The sequence below is a fragment of the Sus scrofa genome, chromosome 2 (assembly GCF_054392235.1).
Source record: "Sus scrofa isolate SSC_HxYL_T2T_F1_AM1 chromosome 2, Sscrofa_HxYL_maternal_Yorkshire_Landrace_v2.0, whole genome shotgun sequence".
NCBI classification, from domain to species: domain Eukaryota; kingdom Metazoa; phylum Chordata; class Mammalia; order Artiodactyla; family Suidae; genus Sus; species Sus scrofa.
In genome coordinates, this window is record NC_139384.1 from 101,074,023 (window position 1) to 101,096,389 (window position 22,367).

At 37.3% G+C, this 22,367-nt stretch overlaps 1 protein-coding gene across 7 annotated transcripts in view; it reads left to right on the plus strand.

The window, feature by feature from the left end:
- ATG10 (autophagy related 10) overlaps window positions 1–22,367 on the plus strand; it is a 227,994-nt gene that overhangs the window by 154,318 nt on the left and 51,309 nt on the right. For 5 of the 7 annotated variants that reach the window (NM_001435093.1, XM_085008754.1, XM_085008752.1 and 2 more), the window contains 1 exon segment: window positions 2,348–2,445. The exons of 1 other annotated variant lie outside the window; for it this stretch is intronic. In NM_001435093.1, coding sequence (NP_001422022.1) covers window positions 2,348–2,445 — 98 coding nt within the window. 7 annotated transcript variants of the gene reach the window in all.

Sequence of the window (22,367 nt, forward strand, 5' to 3'; positions counted from 1 at the left end):
TAGAAAGCTGCACATTTTGAGTAATATATAGATTACTTGACATGTAGGTTATTATTCAATTGAGAGATTTTATATGAAAATGTTAAATTAAATGCTACTGGCAGTTGCTAAAGATTGTACTTTTTAATTATTCTATTTTTCATCCGATGTCTCTTCCTCTTTTGTCATTGACATTTTAGGCTGCTGACAGAATATTCCTTTAGCTCAAATGTGTATTATCATTCCAGGTGATAGAGGCACATAGTAGGGACTCAATAAACACTAGTTAAATAGATGGCCTTAATTTACCACTCTCACTTTGTAGGTTGCAGCTGAAATCATTTTGGCTTCTACTTCAATTTTTCAAGTATGCAAGAGATTTTACTGAGCTTCTCAGCTGCAGTGTGATTAATGAGATTTCTAAGCATGTTGAAATTGGTGCTATCGAATATCTTGGGTCTGAAACTAGGGAGTTGTTGATTGAGTATGCTTATGTCTCCTCTGACTGAGGCCATACAGAAAAAGTAGACCCTCTAAACAGGGCTTAAAGTTCTTGATTGAAGATAACTTCAACTGAACATGAAGGCACATAATAATGTGTTTCATGGGTTTAACCAAGTATTTGTTTCTGCCCACATTTTAATTTTAAATTAAAGTTTGGGGTCTTCAGTCTTCATAAATAGATAGATTCAAAATTCTCCATGTTTCTGCCATATTTAATCTCTCTTTTTATGATATGATTTTAAAAATATTTTGACTGTCTTACTTCAGTGATTACCGTGGGCTATCTGAAGGCTCCATTTTGGTTTTGGAGTAATTAGAGTCACATTATAAATACATTTTTTATGTCGATTGTGTAAATCATGATTTCAAAGATATTGCTCATCAGGTAAAGCATTTGCAGTGTGTGAGTGAGGCGTAGAACTACACAACAAGGCTGCAGTGATGAAAGAATGGATGCGGTCTTTGTCCTCAGAGGCAGCATGGAATAGCAGTGGGAGCACTGGATTGTGAGCCCTGAGATCTGAGTCTGGCTCCGGTTCAGTCATGAACTGGCTGCGTAATTTTGATAGATGTGTATTTCCCAAGACCTTAGTTACTTTATGTATAAAATTAGTAATTATACCAGATGTAACAATTTATTATCCTACAACTTGATTTCTTTTAACTTTGATATCTGGACATTATTTTAAAAGCATGACACCTCTTAATAATTTGATTGTTTGGTTTGCTATTTAACACTGACCTGAGATATCTTTCCCTCTTCCAACAGCAACACATGCGTGCGTGCCCACACCCCCCCAACACACACGCTCATGCATATTTTGAAAATGTGTAGTGCTTATCTTAAGAGCAAAGTTTGGCCCTACTCTGTAAATGTGTTCAGAAAACAATATAACACAGATACTGAAGGCAGCTTGTTTTTAACTTCTAGCTAAACATGACATTCAAATGTTAATTGGATGAATAAATCTTGTTCATTTTACAGACATGGAAATGTCAGTAGAATAAAACTATTTATCACAAGATAATGGTCTCCTGCCGCCAGATAAATGCCAAGATGAAGATACTTATTGAAAATATATCAAAATATTCTATTGCTATTTATTGAAAATAAAGGTTGAGGAAAAGTTCAACTTTTCAGGTCAAACATGAGAAATGCCCTGTCTATGGTAGTAATATATTACTGTTTCAAACACAATTCATATGGTATAGAAACATGAGAAAATTCTAAGAAATGATAGTCTATAAATGAATCGTTTAGCTTTCAGGTATGAGAATAACTGGAATGTTGCAATGGGGGATAGGAAGATATGTCTAATATATATTGAACTCTTATTGTGTGCCTGACATAGTGCTCACTGATATAAGCTGTTCACAAAAACTATTCCCGATGGTACCCAACAGACTGATTTGAACGTTACAGATATTCAGTTGATAAGAGGGTAAAAGAAGCATATGTATGGTCTTTGATTTAAAGATTAGAGGAAGTATTAAGACTTCAGAGGTATCCATAGTATACCTTTGTGAATATGTGAGTCTGTTTACTTGGTCCTTTGCTGGTATTTCCATATATCAGTTCTCTCTAAAATACATTTGGGTCTTATTTGTTTTCTAAAATTCCTAGAGGCAATAAATGAACAGATAATTTAATTGCTACATGGTTACAAAGGAGAGAAGTTTGAATGTTTAAATTTCCCTTAGGAAGAAAATAGTATTTCATAGAGTGCTCTTCTGATACAGTAAGTGTACTAGTATAGATTTTTTAAAAAATCAAAATATTATTTTAGCAGTTTTAGATAGATACCAAGCACCACTTGTCAAGTGGATTACTAACTGACAATTTCTCTATCATACAATTTCACAGATGGAAAACCTTTAGCTCTGAAGGACCTATGGGAAAGAGTTCATGAGTGCTATAAGACACGGCTGCTGCAGGGACCATGGGACACAATTACCCAACAGGTTGGAGAGTATTTTCATTGTAGTATATGTGATTCTTCCCTTCTGCTCATCTTTTCTTTTTTTTCTTTTTAGTGCCACACCTGTGTCATATGGAAGTTCCCACGCTTGGGGTCTAATCTGAGCTGTAGCCGCCAGCCAATAGCACAGCCACAGCAACACCAGATCCGAGCGGCGTCTGTAACCACAGCTCGCAGCAATGCCAGATCCTTAACCTACTGAGCGAAGACAGGGATCAAACCCACAACCTCATATTTCCTAGTTGAATTCGTTTCTGCTGCACCACAATGGGAACTCCTTTTCTTATTTCATTTCCTTATTTCTTTACAGATTTCAGTTCAGACAGTTTCCTTTAAAACATCTTCCTTGACCCAGGCTTGGTTTAGTCTCTGTTATAAGGCCTCATAGCACCCTATGATTTTCTTTCATAGTGCTTTTTACAAGTTGGCATAATTTCATAATTAAATAAAATTAATGTTGTGGAGTTTCATGGTGGCCTAGCAGTTAACGGTCTGATGGTGTCACTGCTGTGGCTCAGGTCACTGCTGTGGCATGGGTTTGATCCCTGGCCTGGGAACTTTTGCATGCTGCGGGTGCCACCAAAAAAAAAAAAAAAAAAAAAAAGTCTGTGTCTTTTTCATTGCATACACCAAGAAATAGATGATTTAGCTTGTGTCACCTATAATGCCTCAGAGTTTGACTCATAGGTGCATTTGCAAAAAAAATAATAATAATAACTTTTGATTGATAATGGGTTTGTAATAGTGATCTGAAAAAAGTTGAGAAAATAGATTTGTAAAAGTAGATATAAAGAGTAGATTTTAAAAAGTAGAGAAAAAAAGATTTGTCAATCATATGTCATTATTACTGCCTTGATAAAATCAGCAGTTAATTATTTTAGAAATTTAAAAATACTTATCACCTTGCAACCAATCATACTCTCTTTAAAAATAATTTTTACTTATATAAAAAATTTTGTTTTTTCCCATGCTCTGTTAAGTTTAATCAAAGCTTCCTTTTAAAATGACTTTATCAGCCATTAGAATTTTTATGCCCTCTTATGTGTTTGATCATAATATGACAGTTTACCTCCCAATCAACTTAAGCATCTTAGCATCTCATAAGTAGTTCTTTGACAATGACTGCAAATGACCATTTTTTAAGTTTTAATTGAGGACAAAACTAGGTTTAAGTGTATGTATCTTTCACACTGCCCCTCAAATTAATCCTCTTCTTTCCCTTCCCACTGTCACCTTCCTTGGTCAAGCCCTGTCATCTCACCTAGAACAATTAGTAAATCCTCCTGCCTTTGACCTTCTGCTTCTTTCCTCCCTGTCCCTTCCCATAGTCACATCTTCCTAACCACACTGTACTTATCTTACCCATGTGTAAACCCACAGTAGCTCTCCTAGGGCCGATGGCATGTGGTCTAAATGCCTCTCCTGAGTTTCACTGGGTACCATTCCCTGAATCCAACCTGCTCCTTTAAGCTTAGCTCCTACACCTCCATACTAACAATCTCAGCTTCTGCCAAACATGGCTATTCATCTCCCTGAACCATCTTGTTGCAGTTTCTTGGAATTCTTTCCAGGTTTAATGCTTTCCCTGTTACCTTTGTTCTATCTTCATATTTCTTCTTCAGCCTTTTACATGTTCCTTTCTCGGAAACCACTTCAGCTCACAAAAACGGCCCGCTTTAAAAATCCCAGTTCTGCAGCCCAGGCATGAGTGGTTGCTGTGAAGAAGGATAATATAATGAGATATATGTGAAAATTCATCATAAAGATTTTTGGCAAGAGCATTTTATTTTATGCAAAGTGTTTTAGATTAACCTTTAAATATGTCAGGGTGAGCACTATGTGTTTCAACTTCCATTGTCTTGTCAGTGACCACAAACTGTCCAAAAATATGTACTGTAGAGTCAGAATCTACAGGACCAAGAAAATGTTTTGGTTGTGAGAGTCAAGGAAGATAGCAAAGGATAGAGGGAGGAAGCATCCAAAAATATATGTATTCAACTTTGTCTTTTTTCTCTGGTCCTTCTCAATTACATTCTGCATTTTGCACCTGAGCCCGATTCTCTTTTTCTTTTTCTTTTTTTTTCTGTCACTGGCAGCCCTATTATTAATCTCCTCAGTGCAAACCTATAGCACAATCCTTGGTGGTCTATGTCATTGTGGGTTTTAATTCTACATGTTTTTGTTCTGACATATGACATATGAACAAAATTTTGAACTCAACCGTATTTTCTTAGTTTCCTAATTATGTTGCCAATAGATTTGGTTCCATTGATAGAATTTCTAACTCATTAAACCAACCACATGAACCAATCTGTATGTTGATAGTTTTTAATGGAATTGACTAATGTCTTTCAGTTTATATACAGGCATTTAATCATTACACTGACAGCCTGGTGGTGAACCATCTTTTTCCTACTTGTCAGAGTATGGTATTAATGATCAAATCCTATCATAAGAAGCATTAATGTCTCAATACCAAGTATGAGGCCCACTTACTGGGAGAGATATTTGATAGGAGCAAAGTAAACGTAACTGTAACATTTAGGTGTTCTTTGGGGATTTGTCTTATTGGTATTGATCTGTGGACAGGTATCTCTACTTTTGATAACATACATTATTTAAGCATTAGAGTTGCTCATCACAGTGTGTGTCTAGGCACTGAAGACCTAGCAAGGGAAATGCATTTGGTGCCACTGTACTACCTTGGTATTTGAAAGTCATTATGAATGTTTACTTTGGAGGACTTAGCTTTTAATCCCAGTGTAGTTAATGGGTTGGTATTTACATCCTCTTATTCACTTGAGATCTTTGAGAGAGTATGTCCTCATTTTTGTAAGGCCCTATGTGGAAGGAAAAAAGGGTGTCCTCAGTGCTGTGAAGGGGAGGGTGTGATACAGCACTGGGCGAAATGAGCTGATAGAATATTGGTGGCACCAAATAGGAGACACTGTTTCACAGAATTATACTAAAGAACCATTAGCTTGCAGACCGAACATGATAATAATATCCTGTCCTCCAGAGTTGCTTAAAAACAAAAGCAGCCTTTGCATAATGTAAAATGCATTTCACTTCATTTTCAGGCTTGATTGTGCTCATATAGTTTGTTGCTCTTCATCTTTAGTAATCACACTTCTGTTCTCTCAGCATTTGTCTTGATGATAAGGACCTATTCATGTCAGACATGAACCCTCTCTTTTGAAGACAAGCCACTCATGAATCTCATACATTTGATTATGGTGATTACTTACCTGCTTTTGTCCGATATTACGGACCTATGTATCATATCAGCTGTGCAGCCTAATGAAGAACTTCCAGAAGAAAGTGAACAGATGCCTAGGTTGGATCTGCCTAAATTGGTGCAGCAAATGTTATAACAATGATGATGGGAAGGTGTGAGCTGTATGTTTTAGGTAAAGAATTCCTGTAATCTTGACATGGGCTATAAAATCAGAAGATAAGAAATCATATCTTCAATTTTGCTTGAAGATATGTGTGTTTATGTATGTGAGTCTGTAGGGGTCAGATAAGTAATTTTTCCTTACTGTCTTCCTTTTTAAAAAATTATATTATGGAAATTATAAACATCTACAAAAGTTGAAATAATAGTATAATTCACTTACAAACTTTGACCAAGGTTAGTTTGGTATCTCACCCAATCTGTAATTTTTTGGTAGCAAATCCTAGACAAGATATTATCCATAAATATTTAAGTACATATCTCTAAAAGACAAGGGCTCTACACAAATGATTATAGCAGCTTTAATAGTAAGAGCCCACATGGAAACAACTCTGAAGTCCACAGAGTGGATGGTTAAACAAACCGGTACATCCTTACCACGGATACTACTCAGCAATACAAAGCGCCCAACTATTGAAACACTTGGCAACCTGGATGAATTTCCAGAGAATTAGTTAGTGCAAAAAGTCAGCCCCCAAAAGTTACATAGTATATGATCCCATTTATTTGACTTTTTTTTTTTTTTTAAATGGCTGCACCCATGGAATATAGAAGTTCCTGGGCCAGGGATTGAATCCCAGCCTCAGTTGCAACCCCAGATGCTGTATTCGGATTCTTAACCCACTGCACCATAGCAGAACTCCTATCTAACAGGAAATAAAAAAATTATAGATTGGAGAATAAATTACAGTTATCAGAGATTAGAAGGGGGTTATGGGTGAGAGGGAAGTGAGCGTGGTTATAAAAGGCAACTAGGGAACCTTGTGGCAATGGAAAGATTCTGTATCTGACTGCATCGATGTCCATGTCCGTATCTTGGTTGTGATAATGTACTATAGTTTTGCAAGATGTTACCATTGGGGGGACCTGAGTGAAGGGTATGAGTGATCTCTTTGTATCATTTCTTTCAACTGCTTGTGAATCCACATTTATCTCAAAATTTATTTTTAAAAGGTAAGGATTCTTTTAAAAGCATAACCACAATTGTACTAGCACAACTAAAGTTGTTAATAATTTCTTAATATCATTAAATAAGCATGTGCTTAAGTTTCTCCAGTTGTTTCTTCCTCCCACCCTTCCTTGCTTTATTTATTTATTTATTTATTTATTTATTTATTTTGGTCTTTTTGCCATTTCTTGGGCCGCTCCTGCGGCATATGGAGTTTCCCAGGCTAGAGGTCTAATCAGAGCTGTAGCCACCAGCCTACACCAGAGCCACAGCAACGTGGGACCCGAGCCGTGTCTGCAACCTACACCACAGCTCACGGCAATGGCAATGCCGGATTCTTTAACCTACTGAGCAAGGCCAGGGATCAAACCTCGCAACCTCATGGTTCCTAGTTGGATTCGTTAACCACTGCTCCACGACAGGAACTCTGCTTTTTTTGTTTTTAAATATAGCTTCTTTGAATCAGGATCCAAATAAGGTTTATACAAAATGGTTAATGTCTCTTAAGACTTTTGAAACTAAGATTCTCTTTCCTTCCTCTCTCTTTTCCTCATAGGTTTTGTTAAAAAAAAATGGTCGTTTGTATTTGCAGCATATGCAGCCTGGATTTTTTTTTCCCCTTAATTATATCTTTGTAGTATTTACTGTGTTCCTCCCTTTTTTTTTTTTTTTTTTTTTTTTTTTTGTCTTTTCTAGTGCCGCACCGGTGGCATGTGGAAGTTGCTAGGCTAGGGGTCTAATCGGAGCTGTAGCCGCCGGCCTATGCCACAGCCACAGCAACGCGGGATCCGAGCCGTGAGCCACGTCTGTGACCTACACCACAGGTCAGGGCAACGCAAGATCCTTAACCCACTGAGCGAGGCCAGGGATCAAACCTCGCAACCTCATGGTTCCTAGTCAGATTCGTTAACCACTGCACCACGAGGGGAACACCCTCCCTATTTTTTATGTACGCTCAGATCTGGAAGCTCGATCAGATTTAGTTTTTTTTTTTTTTTATGGCAAGAATACTTTATCAGTGATTCTGAATACTTTTATGAGGAGGCATATAATATTTGGTTATCACTTTTTTGTGTGATGTTAGCAGCAATTGATGATTATTGCCTAGCCCATTAATTCATTATAGGATTTGCAAAATCGTGATGTTCTAGTTATATCATTCGTTATTTATTAGCTGAACTACTACAGTTTCCCACACTAGCTTAGTTACTTGAGGTGTACTTTCTACACACAAGGCAGGATAAATGCTTGATTCTTTCTCTTTATGTTCTAGCTTTCAAGATGATGAGTTGTTTCTCTAGCATCCTCCAGAGGTAACCAAGAAAGTTTTTAAATTTTTTTAATTATGGTTGATTTACAATGTTCTGTCAATTTCTGCTGTACAGAAAAGTGACCCAGTTTTATAAATATATATATATGTATTCTTTTTCTCACATTATCATGCTCCATCACAAGTGACTAGATATAGTTCCCTGTGCTATTTCATTGCTTATCCACTCTAAATGCAATAGTTTGCATCTATTAACCCCAAACTCCCAGTCCATCTCACTCCTTCCCTCTCCCCTTTGACAACCACAAATCTGTTCTCCATTAGTTTGTTTCTTTTCTGTATATAGGTTCATTTTGTCATATATTAGATTCCAGATATAAATGATATCATATGGTATTTGTCTTTCTCTTTCTGACTTACTTCACTTCGTATGAGTCTCTAGTTCCATCCATTGTTGCTGCAGATGGCATTATTTTGTTCTTTTTATTGCTAGGTAGTACTCCATTGTGTCTACATACCACATCTTCTTAATCCATTCATCTGTTGATGGACATTTAGGGTAGTTTCCATGTCTTGGCTATTGTGAATAGTGCTGCAGTGAACATAGGAGTGTATGTTATCTTTTTAAAGGAAAGTTTTGTCTGGGTATATGCCCAGGAGTGGGATTGCTGGGTCATATGGTAACACTATATTTAGTTTTCTGAGGTACCTCTAAGTTTAAAAAGCGATCATGCAACTGAATAGACATTTCTCCAAAGAAGGCACACAGATGGCCATTAAGCACATGAAAAAATGCTCAACATCACTAATTATTAGAGAAATGCAAATCAAAACTACAATAAGGTACCACTTCAAGTGGTCAGAATGGCCATCATTAGTAAGTCTATAAATAACAAATGCTGGAGAAGGTATGGAGAAAGGGAACCCTCATACATTGTTGGTGGGAATGTAAATTGGTACAACTACTATGGAAACAGTATGGGGGTACCTCAAGAAAGTTTTTTTTTTAATGATAATAAATCATGGATGTAAATGTTTTATGCATTTCAGTTCATTCTAATGATTATATTTACTGATGCTTAATTTATCTCATCTTTGACCAGTAAACATTTCTGAGTTATCTCTAACTTATTTTGATACAACCCAAATAGCTTTGATGGCTTCTTGCTTTTTGATATGACAAGTTGTTGCACATTCAAATTGTGCAGTTCCTGCCTAGACTTGGCATCATCTATCTTCCAAGGAGGCTTGCTTCCTTTTAGAGCCTTTATCTAAGTGCTGCACCAGAGTAGATTTAGCTAACTTTGGGCACCACCACTGTATGACCTTGGGCAAATTACAAAAACTCTCTGTGTCTTATTTTTCCATTAGAGATAATGGCAACATCTACATAGATTTGGTGGGAAGACTAATAAAGAGTGTTGTATACAAAACATCCTGTGTCCTTTCAGATATATTCTGAAGGTACATTGTTTTCTGATTTTACATGTCTGGGGAGGGCTGTCTGAGTACTAGTGAATGAATGGGATTAGGTGAAAGAAGTAGAAAGAAACTCAATGACTATTCTTCCCATGTGACCCCACACAAGTACTGTGAGAGAGTTGGACTAGGAGGAGCTGCATACACATTTTGCATGTTCCAAATACCACTGATTTAATTTTGAAGACTTTAGCATGTATAAAACATGCAAAGGTATGATAATTAATTTCAGTGAGTTTTTATTATAGTTCCATGATAAATCTCTCAGGGTGAAAAAACAAAATCAAAGCACAACAAAAAATAAAACTCCTTAGGTACTTTTTGGTGAATAGATTGTCTTTGACTCTCAATGATGCAGGAAGTTGCTGGTTAAGAATTTGTAAATAATGAAGCTTGATATGTTGCCTGGTGATTTGTAATGATGGCAGATAAACTGATGATTTAATTGTGCTTCCTCTAGTAATAATCCTAAGCACTCAAGTGAAGTTCCAGTGATTGGCTTTCTTCTGAACTCAGTCTCCCTGGAGTCTTTAGGCATCTCTTTTACACAACATCCGATAACTGACTTTTAACTGTTCCTATTTTAAATAATACAAATCAATTAAAACACACAGCTGTTTAACAAACTCCTCAGTGTTGGTATAGGTCTCGGTGGGTATTTCCTGATGGCTCATAATGACATCAATTTAGTGCACCTGGTAGGATCAGTGTGAACTGGAAGTGGCTTAATTCTTAAATGACAAGAAAATTAAGAAGCCTTTATGGATTGCTGCTGCTGCTGCTGCTTCAGAATCACTGCCAGCTCCATTGCTGGCTCTTCCATGATGGAGTTTTGTTTAAATTGGACTGCAGATATCATGTGATTATTTTCTCAATAATTTGCTGCTAATTTTTGATTCTGAGTTTCTAGGTGTTCGCTCTGGACTTTAATTTATCACCTTCCGGAGTAGGTTTATAGTGCCACAGTAAATGTATCTACCTTGCAGACTTTTTGTAGAAACCTTCAGTGTTTTAAAAGTATTCGGTAATTCCATCACACTTCCCTGTCTTTGGAGAGTGAAATATGAGTCATTGTTGTAGGTCACTTTCTTTGTTATCCTAGTGCAATGACAACAGTGATATTTTCCTTTGTCCCTGTTAGTAAGTATTTTTAGATTGTTGATCTGGACATGCACTGGGACTTTCTCTCTCTCTCTTTTTTTTTTTTTTTTTTTTGTCTTTTTAGGGCTGAACGCATGGCATATGGAAGTTGCCCAGCTAGGGGTTGAATTGGAGCTGTAGCTGCCAGCCTACACCACAATCACAGCAATGCAGCATCCAAGCCACCTCTGTGACCTACACCACAGCTCACAGCAATGCTGGATCCTTAACCCACTGAACAAGGCTGGGGATTGAACCCGTTTCTTCATGGATGCTAGTTTGGTTCCTTACTACTGAGCCACACCAGGAACTCCTGCATTGGGACTTTTAATATTTTTTGAATGCTGATGCTGTGGATTTCATACATTGTCAGAGTAACTGACTTTCCATATTCATTTTTTTATCAATTCAGAAGTATCCTCTGTCACTCACACTCTATTGTGCTTTTCTTGTTTTGAGGTAAAAAATATATTTTTATAAGCTTTGTTTGTTTCTCAGACTTTCTTTACATTAAGAAGTATATGGGAGTTCCCATCGTGGCGCAGTGGCTAACAAATCTGACTAGGAACAATAAGGTTACAGGTTCGATCCCTGGCCTTGCTCAGTGGGCTAAGGATCTGGCGTGGCCGTGAGCTGTGGCATAGGTCGAAGACACAACTCGGATACCGAGTTGCTGTGGCTCTGGTGTAGGCCGGTGGCTACAGCTCCCATTAGACTCCTAGCCTGGGAACCTCCATATGCCATGAGTGTGGCCCTAGAAAAGGCAAAAAGACAAAAAAAAATCAAAATAAATAAATAAAAATTATAGGATTTTCTAAGGAATGTACAGATGTATGTGTGACTAGGTCATGTTGCTATACAGTAGAAAACTGACAGAACACTGTAAACCAGCTATGATGGAAAAAATAAAAATCATTAAAAAAAAGAAGTGTATGAAAATTTTTTCTCATTACCTTTGACTAAATTAATTTTTGTCTCAGAATTTCTTTGGCTTTCCATCCTGGAGTATCTTCGAAAATCTTAACTTCATACTAAATGCTATTTAGGCATTAGTATAATATTACTTTCTCCTTTAGCTTTTAGTTATTAATTTCCAAGAGGTTTTGTTTTATTCTATTTTAATGAGAGTTTAAAGCTTAAAAACTTAAATGTAAGGCAAGACACTATCAACTCCTAGAAGAGAACATAGGCAAAACATTTTCTGACATCAACCTTAGAAATGTTTTCTTAGGTCAGTCTCCCAAGGCAACAGAAATAAAAGCAAAAATAAACCAGTGGGACCTAATCAAACTGACAAGCTTTTGCATAGCAAAGGAAACCATTAAAAAAAAAAAAAGAAAAAAGAAAGACAACCTACAGAATGGTAGAAAATAGTTTCAAATGATGCAACTGGCCAAGTCTTAATCCCTAAAATATACAAACAACTTATACATCTCAACAGCAAAAAAACCAACAACCCAATTGAAAAGTGGACAAAAGATCTGAATAGACATTTCTCCAAAGAAGATATACAGATGGCCAACAAGCTCATGAAAAAATGCTCAACATCACTGATTATTAGAGAAATGCAAATCAAAACTACTATGAGATAGCACCTCACACCAGTCAGAATGGCCATCATTAATAAGTCCACAAACAACAAATGCTGGAGAGAGTGTGGAGAAAAGGGAACACTCCTGTGCTGTTGGTGGGAATGTAAATTGGTACAACCGCTGTGGAAAACAGTCTGAAGGTACCTCAGAAAACTAAATATAGGACTACCATATGACCCAGCAATCCCACTTCTGGGCTAATATCCAGACAAAAATTTCCTTGAAAAAGATACATATACCCCTATGTTCACTGCAACACTATTCACAATAGCCAGACTCAGAAACAACTTAAATGTCCATCAACAGATGAATGGATTAAGATGTGGTATATATACACAATGGAATACTGCTTAGCCATAAAAAGAACAAAATAACGTCATTCACAGTAGCATGGATGGAACTAGAGACTCTTATATGAAGTGAAATAAGTCAGAAAGACAAATACTATATGGTATCACATATCTGGAATCTAATATATGGCACAAATGAACCTTTCCACAGAAAAGAAATGCATGGACTTGGTGAACATACTTGTGGTTGCCAAGGGGGAGGGAGAGGGAGTGGGATGGACTGGGAGTCTGGGGTTAATAGGTGCAAACTATTGCATTTGCAGTGGATAAGCTATGCGATCCTGCTGTATATCACTGGGAACTATATCTAGTCACTTGTGATGGAGCATGATAATGTGAGAAGAAGAATGTGTGTGTGTGTGTGTGTGAGACTGGGTCACTTTGCTGTACAGTAGAAAAGTGATAGAACACTGTAAACTAATTATAATGGAAAAAATAAAAATCATTTAAAGAAGTAAGAGTTTAAGATACATAAGTAAATGAGTAATGTATTTCCTGTAAGTAACCAGATTATTCTGGTATATTTGAGTTTTATTTCTTTAAACTGGAATTTTTTTCACTAGGTAATAAAAAGAAGAGACTAGTTAGTTAATGTTCTTGGTCATCTATTTATCTGGTTGAGTAGAATATTGCTTAGCTTTTTACCGTCAAAGTTGAACTTTTGACTGAGCACATACCCTGGATTAATATAAGGACTTACATTAAAGAATTTTCCAGCATTTCATTGATCCATAGAACTTTTATTACTAAAAAAGGAGCAGCTTATAAATGTGAAAATAAAATACCATTTAAAATATTTAATAATTAATTTTAATATTACTCATCTTAGCACATTTCATTTTGATAATTACCTACCATCAATTTTTAATTTTTAATAAACATCTTAGTTCCAAAACTTCAAGTTTGAGGAATATTTATATTCTCATTTCCATTTTTGAGAAAAAGGTTATTGGTGGGTGGTAAAGCAGCAGCTAGAGGCAGGTAGACAAGCCTGGGAGAGCAGAAGGGGGCAGGCCCAGGACCCAAAGGGTGGAAGATATACTCTGCAGACAGGCTTTTCCAGATGCCTGTAAGGGTATAAGTTTCCTAAGAAAGATGCTATTTGTTTCACCTTATTTTTGGCGCAATGGTTGCTGCATATTCCTATTTTACGATGCAATTATTTCATTTTTCTTTTTTCATTCTACTTCCTACCCCCTTCACCTTCTCTTTTCACCTGTTGTTTTCCTGGTTCTTTTCCGTGTCAGCTGTCAGATTCCCCATATTACATCTGTGGTTTGTATTTCATAGTTTAAAATTTGGCCCATAAATATAGATAATACTAAAATATATAAAGGGTGTAGGCAAGTTATTACGGTAACTGCATGCTGATGTTATTTTCTCAGTATATTAATTCATTTATACTTCCCTCTGTCCGGTCTGAATTTCAGAAATATTTAAAGTGGTATATATACGTACACTTAAATATAATATCAATACGTATACTGTGAACATAAAAGCATGTGAATAAGAACTAAGTGATGGAGGACAGTTTTACAGAAAACCTAGTCTAAGGGACATTTCTGAGCTTTCTAGAACACAAATAACAAAAAGGGAAAACCAATTAAATACATGGTTTCATTCTGTTATAGAAGGAAGCAGACAAGTTTATCCAGAAAGACAAACTTTTTTCTTATGTTAAATTTTATGAAGGTAATTTTACAAATACGAAAAAAATTATCTCTTTTATAGGTACTACTTAAATCCAGCTTTAGGAGATGGGAAGGGAGGAATGTTCAGTTGCAGTCGTGCTTCAGAGCTATAGCAATATTCTGTGTGTGCAGGTTAACACTGTAAAGGCCCTTAGTAGCAGCTTACTGTTCAGATTCAGCCTATAAATATATTTTGAGTGCTTGGAGAGTTTTTTGGACTGGGTATGTGCTCTGTAGTTAACCATGGTCACTTCCCCTTCCTATCAGCTTGTACTCTATTTCACTTATTTTGCCTGCCTGTCTTTTAAGTTCAGTTTGCCTATTCCTATACTGATAACAACACACAAAGAAAAAAGAGTTTAGAGATTCCGCATGATTCTGAATGTATGAATCTCAGTACATATCTTGGACTGTCCTCAAATAAAAGTGCTATCATGTGAGCTTAAAATTTTTTAATAACTTATTTTTTCTGACCAAAAGTAATTCACATTGATAATTTTTAATAAAACACACAATAGAATAGCATAAAGAAAAATAAAAATTATTCAACCTATAAACATTATAAATAAAATACATGTGAAACATAAATTTATAAACATTATAAATTACCACTATTAACCTTCCAGTACATAGCTTTCTAGAAACATTATATGTTTTTTCATATGATTGTTAAATATATATTCACACATATATATTATTGTTTTTTTTCTTTTTGTCTTTTAGGGCCACACCTGCAGCACATGGAGGTTCCCAGGCTAGGGGTCGAATTGGAGCTACACGTGCCGGCCTTCACCACATCCACAGCAGCGCAGGATCTGAGCTGTGTCTGCGACCTACATCACAGCTCGTGGCAATGCCAGATCCTGAACCCACTGAGCAAGGCCAGGGATTGAACATGCAACCTCATGATTCCTAGTTGGATTCGTTTCTGCTGTGCCACTGCAGGAACTCCACACATTTATATATTATGTATAAATATACACAAACACAAATAGGATAGCACTAGGCACTTGGGTTTTGAAATTTACATCACAGATATCTTTTCATGCCAATATTTATTTATGTATTTATTTTTTGCTTTTTAGGGCCTCACCCATGGCATATGGAAGTTCCCAGGCTAGGGGTCGAATCAGAGCTACAGCTGCTGGAGTACTCCACAGCCACAGGAATGTGGGATCTGAGCTGCATCTGCAACCTACACCGCAATGCTGGATCCTTAACCCCTAGCAAGGCCAGAGATTGAACCCACATCCTCATGTATACTTGTTGGACTCATTACCACTGAGCCACAGATAAATATAAAATTTATTTATATTTATATAAATCAAATATAAATTTAAATACATCTAAATTTTCCTTTTAGTATCTACACAGAATTCCATTTTAAAGCAAGTACCATAATTGTTTTATCCAGTTTTATGTTGTGGACATTGAGTTCTTTTCCAATTGTTTGTATTTTAAACAGTTCCTAAGTGAACATGCTTGTACCTACAATTTATGCAGTTGTCAGATTATTTCTTTGTAATAAATTTTTAGAAGTGGAATTTCTGAGTCAATAAGTATTCATTTTTAAATATTTTGTTAGAGAGTCCCATTGTCAATTTCAGAGAAGATGTCCTAACTCCTCCTACAATCAGTATATTAGAGAACCCTTTGTCCATAATTGTTCTTTTTAATTTGTTACAGTCTGATGTCAGCTAGGCTTCTGATTGGAGCCATGTATCCAACAAGTGAACACCTAAGTTATGAACCAAATGTGGTTTTTCTTGCACTTGATTAGCACATACATTTTAGACACTGGGGGAGTTGATATATGGTCTGAATTAAAGGGTCTGATTTGCATTCTTGCCAAGACTGAGCATTCTTTCTGCTGTCCAAAAGCGCCTGTATGCATGCCTGCGGGCAGGGCTGAGGCTTTTCTTTGTAAGCTATATTAATTTTGCACAAATGATTGAGCAAAACTCTATGGAAGCACAGAAGTCCTGCTCCATAAACATGGAAGATAGGCTCTTGGATGGCAAGATTTTTTTTTTTTTTTTTTTTTTTTTTTTTTTGTCTTTTGTCTTTTTGTCTGTTGTTGTTGTTGTTGCTATTTCTTGGGCCGCTCCCACGGCATATGGAGGTTCCCAGGCTAGGGGTTGAATCGGAGCTGTAGCCACCGGCCTACGCCAGAGCCACAGCAACGCGGGATCCGAGCCGCGTCTGCAACCTACACCACAGCTCACGGCAACGCCGGATCGTTAACCCACTGAGCAAGGGCAGGGACCGAACCCGCAACCTCTTGGTTCCTATTCGGATTCGTTAACCACTGCGCCACGACGGGAACTCCATGGATGGCAAGATTTTTGTGAGCTGGAGTTATGTCATCCACCTCACCCAGAAAACAAGACTCGAGTGGGATTTTTGATTGAGTAAAACTGTATTGGAGCAGGCCTTCCAGGATGAGGTAACTATTAATACACCCCCCTCCAAACAATAAAGGGGTTGGCATTTCAAATACTTTCAAAATACCATCCATTTGGGTCCTAAAAAATGTCTTCTAAAACTGACAAATTTGATTTTGGCATAGTTGTGCTTGAGCTGTTCCTCTTGGCAGTAATTGGCTGCAAGATTAATGTATTCTTTAAGTAGAACCAGGTCATCACCATATAGATGGGTGCTTGTCTTTCTGTTTGCTGTTACAGGAAATCAAGTACTCACTTCTGAAAGCTCTATGAAATTGGAAATGAATTTAAAAGTGTGGGGCATGAATGCTACTCTATTATATAACCTTTTAAGATTAGAATTTATCTTGTCTAAAGGTTTTTCAGTAACAATAGCTTCCACTTAGGAAGCATTTCCAAAGTGCCAAGTATTCTTTTAAATACTTTACACATTATTTCACTTAATTTCCTGAAGACCCATATTAGGCTGATTCTGTTCTCTACATTTTAGAGAAAATGAATTGAAGCATGAGAACATCAGATAACATGCTGGTAGTCAAACATCTATTTAAGTGACAAAACCAGAATTTGAACTCATGTTCATGAACTCGTGAGTTTGAGAGTTCTATTCTTAACCACTATGGTTTCATTCCTTCCACAGTATATATCATATTCTCATGATGTTATCACATTAAAGGTAGGTTAAAGTAGATCTGATCCATTTTGGGGTCATGGACCTCTTTGAGGATCAGATGAAAAGTCCAGGACCTTTTCCTAGACACACACAATTTTGCAACCCTAATGAAGGAGGACATTGAAATCTTTAGAATTTATAGTGGCTGTAGTGGATTAGAACTCAACAGCTGTTTCCCCACTCTCCTTCTCTTGTTCCCTTCCTTTACTGCAGACACAGGAAAGTTAAAATGTAATTCTTCATCTCACTCTTGTAGACAGGCCTGAATTTGATTTAGGTTCATCATTTTGGTTGCATTTGTGCAGGATTTGGAAGACAGAAGTACTAGAGGCTATACTTTGTTGGGAGTCCTGTGGATCGTGAAGGTTATCTGTGCGGCTTCAACATCCAGGCACTAGCTCTGGGTGTGCCAAGAGGCAGCAGATGGGGCAGCCATTTTGCTGGTATGAATTGCAGCAAATGTGATGTACCCCTGGAGGTGGCCACAGTAGAGGCAAGTTTCTGATCAAGGGGGTGGAATTGAGATTCTAGAACGGCAGATTCCTGACCTGAAAAGAGGTGTTATGTCCCATGGTCTCTAGTTCTCCAGGTGGCTTTGGGAATTGTTTCTGGAAAGTCACATAGAATTTGTTTATTCAGCCCTCCCAGTGCGGGCTTCAGTTATACAGAGGAGATTCTGGTTTTTGCAACTGAACTTTGACTGATACAGTATTACATGGCTGGGCCAGAGGATAGTTTTTTCAACAGATTGGGAGTTGGGCTCTGAAGTCGGAAACATTTGGGTTCTTACTCATGTTCCACTTATTAGCAGTGTGACTGAGGGAAAATTATTTGACATTTCACCTTTCTCTTTTGCAAAATGGGACATTAATGGGAATCAGTTTCTATATGGGGACTGTTAAAAGGACTACTCCATTGGGTTGTTGTGAGAATTATGTGAGTTAGTGCATGTGATGCGCCTAGCATAATGACTGGCATGTAGTTGATGCTAAGAATGTGAATTTATTAATGTCACTAACCTGTAAATACTGTGAAGAAGAAAAGCAGTGGGCAGAATTTCTGTATTAAATAAAATACAGCACTGCAGTGGTCCGTAGAATAATTGGTGGGCTTCAATTTCCTACAATGGTATATTCACAGGCTCAAAGTGGTAGCTAATATTGAGAAGAAAGCCAGTACAGAGTACTTAGGGGTCATATTAGCTTAGTTAACTAGATAAAGTCTTTTGTGGTTCTCATTCAAAGAGCATTCAAAAAATTCTGGTAGTGAATCTCCTTCCTCAGGAGAGACCTTCAGCTTTAGATGGCTATTTCAACATGCTGGTCTTTTTTTTTTTTTTTTTAATGTTATTTATTTATTTACTTATTTTTTTTTTTTAATATGATGAGGTTGGCAAATCAGGGAAAGAATGTCCTAAGGCTGAAAGAACAGAAGTATCCCATCTAGCCCATAAGTAGAAACCATCTCCACAGTGCTTCTTCCTGGGCTACACCATGAGCAGTTACATTTTATAATCTGTAGTGGTTACTGGGCCTATGTCTAAACCTACAGCATCACACTGACATATAGAAATGTCTCATTTCCAATACATCTGGAATTGATTTTTTAAAAATTTTTAAAGAAAGAAGTAATTCTGAGAATAAATTTTTAAAAATTGCTAGATATATGTAGTTCCCGTCGTGGCACAGTGGTTAATGAATCTGACTAGGAACCATGAGGTTGCGGGTTCGATCCCTGCCCTCGCTCAGTGGGTTAAGGATCTGGCGTTGCTGTGAGCTGTGGTGTAGGTTGCAGACACGGCTCAGATCCCGCGTTGCTGTGGCTCTGGCATAGGCCGGTGGCTACGGCTCCAATTAGACCCCTAGCCTTCGAATCTCTATGTGCTGTGGGAGCGGCCGTAGAAAAGGCAAAAAGACATAAATAAATAAATAAATAAATAAATAAAATAAAGGAAAAAAATTGCTAGATCTAAGAAAGTGAAGTGGATATTAAGGCTTCTTTCCCAGTATCATTAAAAGGTAAGGAAACACAGTTCAGGTATAATTTGTTCAATTATACTGAATAGCCAACAAGGCTAACTAAATTTAAAAATAAGTGTTCTTTATTTATGGGCAAAATATGCCTAAGAATTTTGCACTGTTTGTGCAGTAAAAACATAACTGTTTCATCAAATTGCTGAAATGTCCTCAGCATTGTGCTAGAAATTGTGGCAAAGCCAGAGGACATACAGGGTATTTACCTGAGTAGAAAATGTGTGTCATATATTGAAAAGAGAATGGAAATATGCATGGATTCTGTGATATAAACCATTTGCTGGTGAAAGGAGTTAAATTGAATACATGTCTAAGTAGCTTCCTCTAATCAATATCCTCCTTTCCATCAGGCTTTTTCCCCATCCCCACTCCCACTCCCAGCCTTAGTCAAGTAGTCTTTACTAGCAGAGAATGCAGTGGCTTGTCCCTTACACCCTCACACTGCTATTCAGGCAGGTTTTTCAAACTTAGACTTGTTAATCTACAGCCAGTGGGGAACTCCACAAAAGGACATCCACAGTCAATGTCTTAGACCTTGGAAAGTTGCTTAGGTAAGCTGTTTAAAGGTTCCTAAAGCTTTCCTCTTCCCCCTTGCTTTGAAGGTGGTCATATGATCAAATTAATTGTAAACAGACGTTAAAGTCGACAATGTTTTTAAGAGTCCTGTAAAGTGATCACTTTTAATCCTCCAAAGTCCATCTCCTAGATAGAAATAATCAACAAATTGTGATTATTTTCCACATTTTATTTGAATTTCTTCACAGGCATGTTTGACACCAGTGTCACCACTGGGAAAGGCTAAATGATCAGTAGTGCTGGTTTCTTGAATATGTGAATGATATTTCCCCTTGGATTTTGATTTAAGTTACTACAAATTTGACTATTTTCTCCATTGATCAAAATGGCTATCATTAAAATGTATATATGTATGTGTGACTGGGTCACCTTGCTGTACAGTAGAAAACTGACAGACCAGCTTTGATGGAAAAAATAAAAATCATTAAAAAAAAATGGCTATCACTGTGGCTGTGGACCATATAGAAACAGACTTCTCAAACTAGGTCTTTCTTCTACTGATGGAGCTTTGATCAAATGATTATCATTTTGTATACTCCAATCTCCTAAAATTTTTGTGTCAGCTAACTGGGATTTCACACAGGGTTTAGGGAAGCCCCATGTATGAGTGAGGGTCTCTTGAGGCTATTGTGTGTATGTGTGAAGGCGTGTGCGAGGGGTTGAGGGGACAAATTTGGAAGCAGCCAAGTAAGGTAGATGGGTCTTTGGAGCCCTGCACCTTACTGAAGTCAAAGCACCTCCACTTTCTTCTGATTTTTGGTTCCTTTTAAGATTTTATTTGCAAAAAGTTTTCCACTGCTTTAAAATGTTTGAAAATGTCTGAGCTAAGCTAGAGAACATATTGGCCAGATATAATTCAAAAGACTGTCAAGTTAAAGCTAGACAACTAACATTGCTTTGTTCCTTGACAGGGAGAGTTTTGGATATGTCAGATCTATCTTTTGAGGGAGTTTAATCAGGAATATGTAAGTCCATATTGGTTCCAGCAGGTTGCTCAGGAAACAATCCTTTTGGTCTTAACTGAGATTAGTATGGCCAGGCTTACCTTTGCATCTGCTAAAGTTATTTTGCGAGGCAATTGAATAAAAATAGTTCTTAGATTCCTCAGCCTTGGATATAACAGTTCATTCTGTCAAATTGAGGCAACTTATAACAACTAATGATATGGCCCAGAAGGAAGGTGATCAGAGTGTTCAAATTGAGCTCCCTATCCTGGCACTTCGTAGGGGACAGACTTTTGGCCCTCTACTTTATTTTCTGGAGCTCCTTTAGAATCATAAAGTGTAGCCAGTTAACTTTGGAAGCTAAGGATCTTAAGTTTCTATAGCTGCCAATAGTGTCTCCCTTGCTCCTTAAACTAGCTCAACTTATTTGTACTTTAGATAAAGCTCACCAATCTGCATACACAAGTTAGCTCAGGGAAATCGCCAAAGACACCCCTTCTTTCTTGCTTCTGTGTGGTCTTTCTCTCTTGTCTCATTCCTGCCTGGTTTCAAGTACTTTGTTGTGTAACCCTAGTTGACCTTCTCTGGTCCCATAACCTTGGTCCTTGAGAAGTGTCTTTCTGATGCACAACCTCAGCTCTGTCTTGCAAACATTAGTTTTGGTCTTAGTTCCTTATGTTACTGGAAGAAAATTCCTCTCTTCTTCTGACAAATTTGGCAGGACCTACCTAAGCATTCCAAATTCTTTTCAGCCAGAATGGGAGCTTTGTTTAAGGACAGCTGTGACTTTCCAGGTGATGGTTTGGAAATCTTAAGTGCCCTTATTTTATGTCCTATCTGTCTGTGTCTGTAGATAAAATGATTTGTGTGCCCACATCAGGTTCACATTCAGAGGTTCAGATGACTGACCTCAGCTGAGTCTGAGTGCCCTGAGCACTCTTGCTAAGGGCTGGTGTTTTGAAGGAAGTAAAGTCCATTTCCTAATGTATGAATGTTCTCTCCAGGACATGGTTATTGTGTGATGCTATGTGTCCTGTCAGTGGGAAGGAGAAGCCCCCACATATTTTGGAGGAAAATTGGGATACAGGGAGGGACTGGGCCTGGGGAAAGTTGATTAAGGAGGTTCAGCCTGTGATCCAGTGCTCTTCTCTTGGGATTTTCATTTACTTTACCTGCCAAATTCTAGATTTAATTCATAGGCACTCTAATATTAGATCATATGTAAGTGAGTGAAAAGAAACCAGATTTGCATTTAATAACCAATATAGGAGGCTATGTATGATAAGGATACATATTTTCTACTTGTT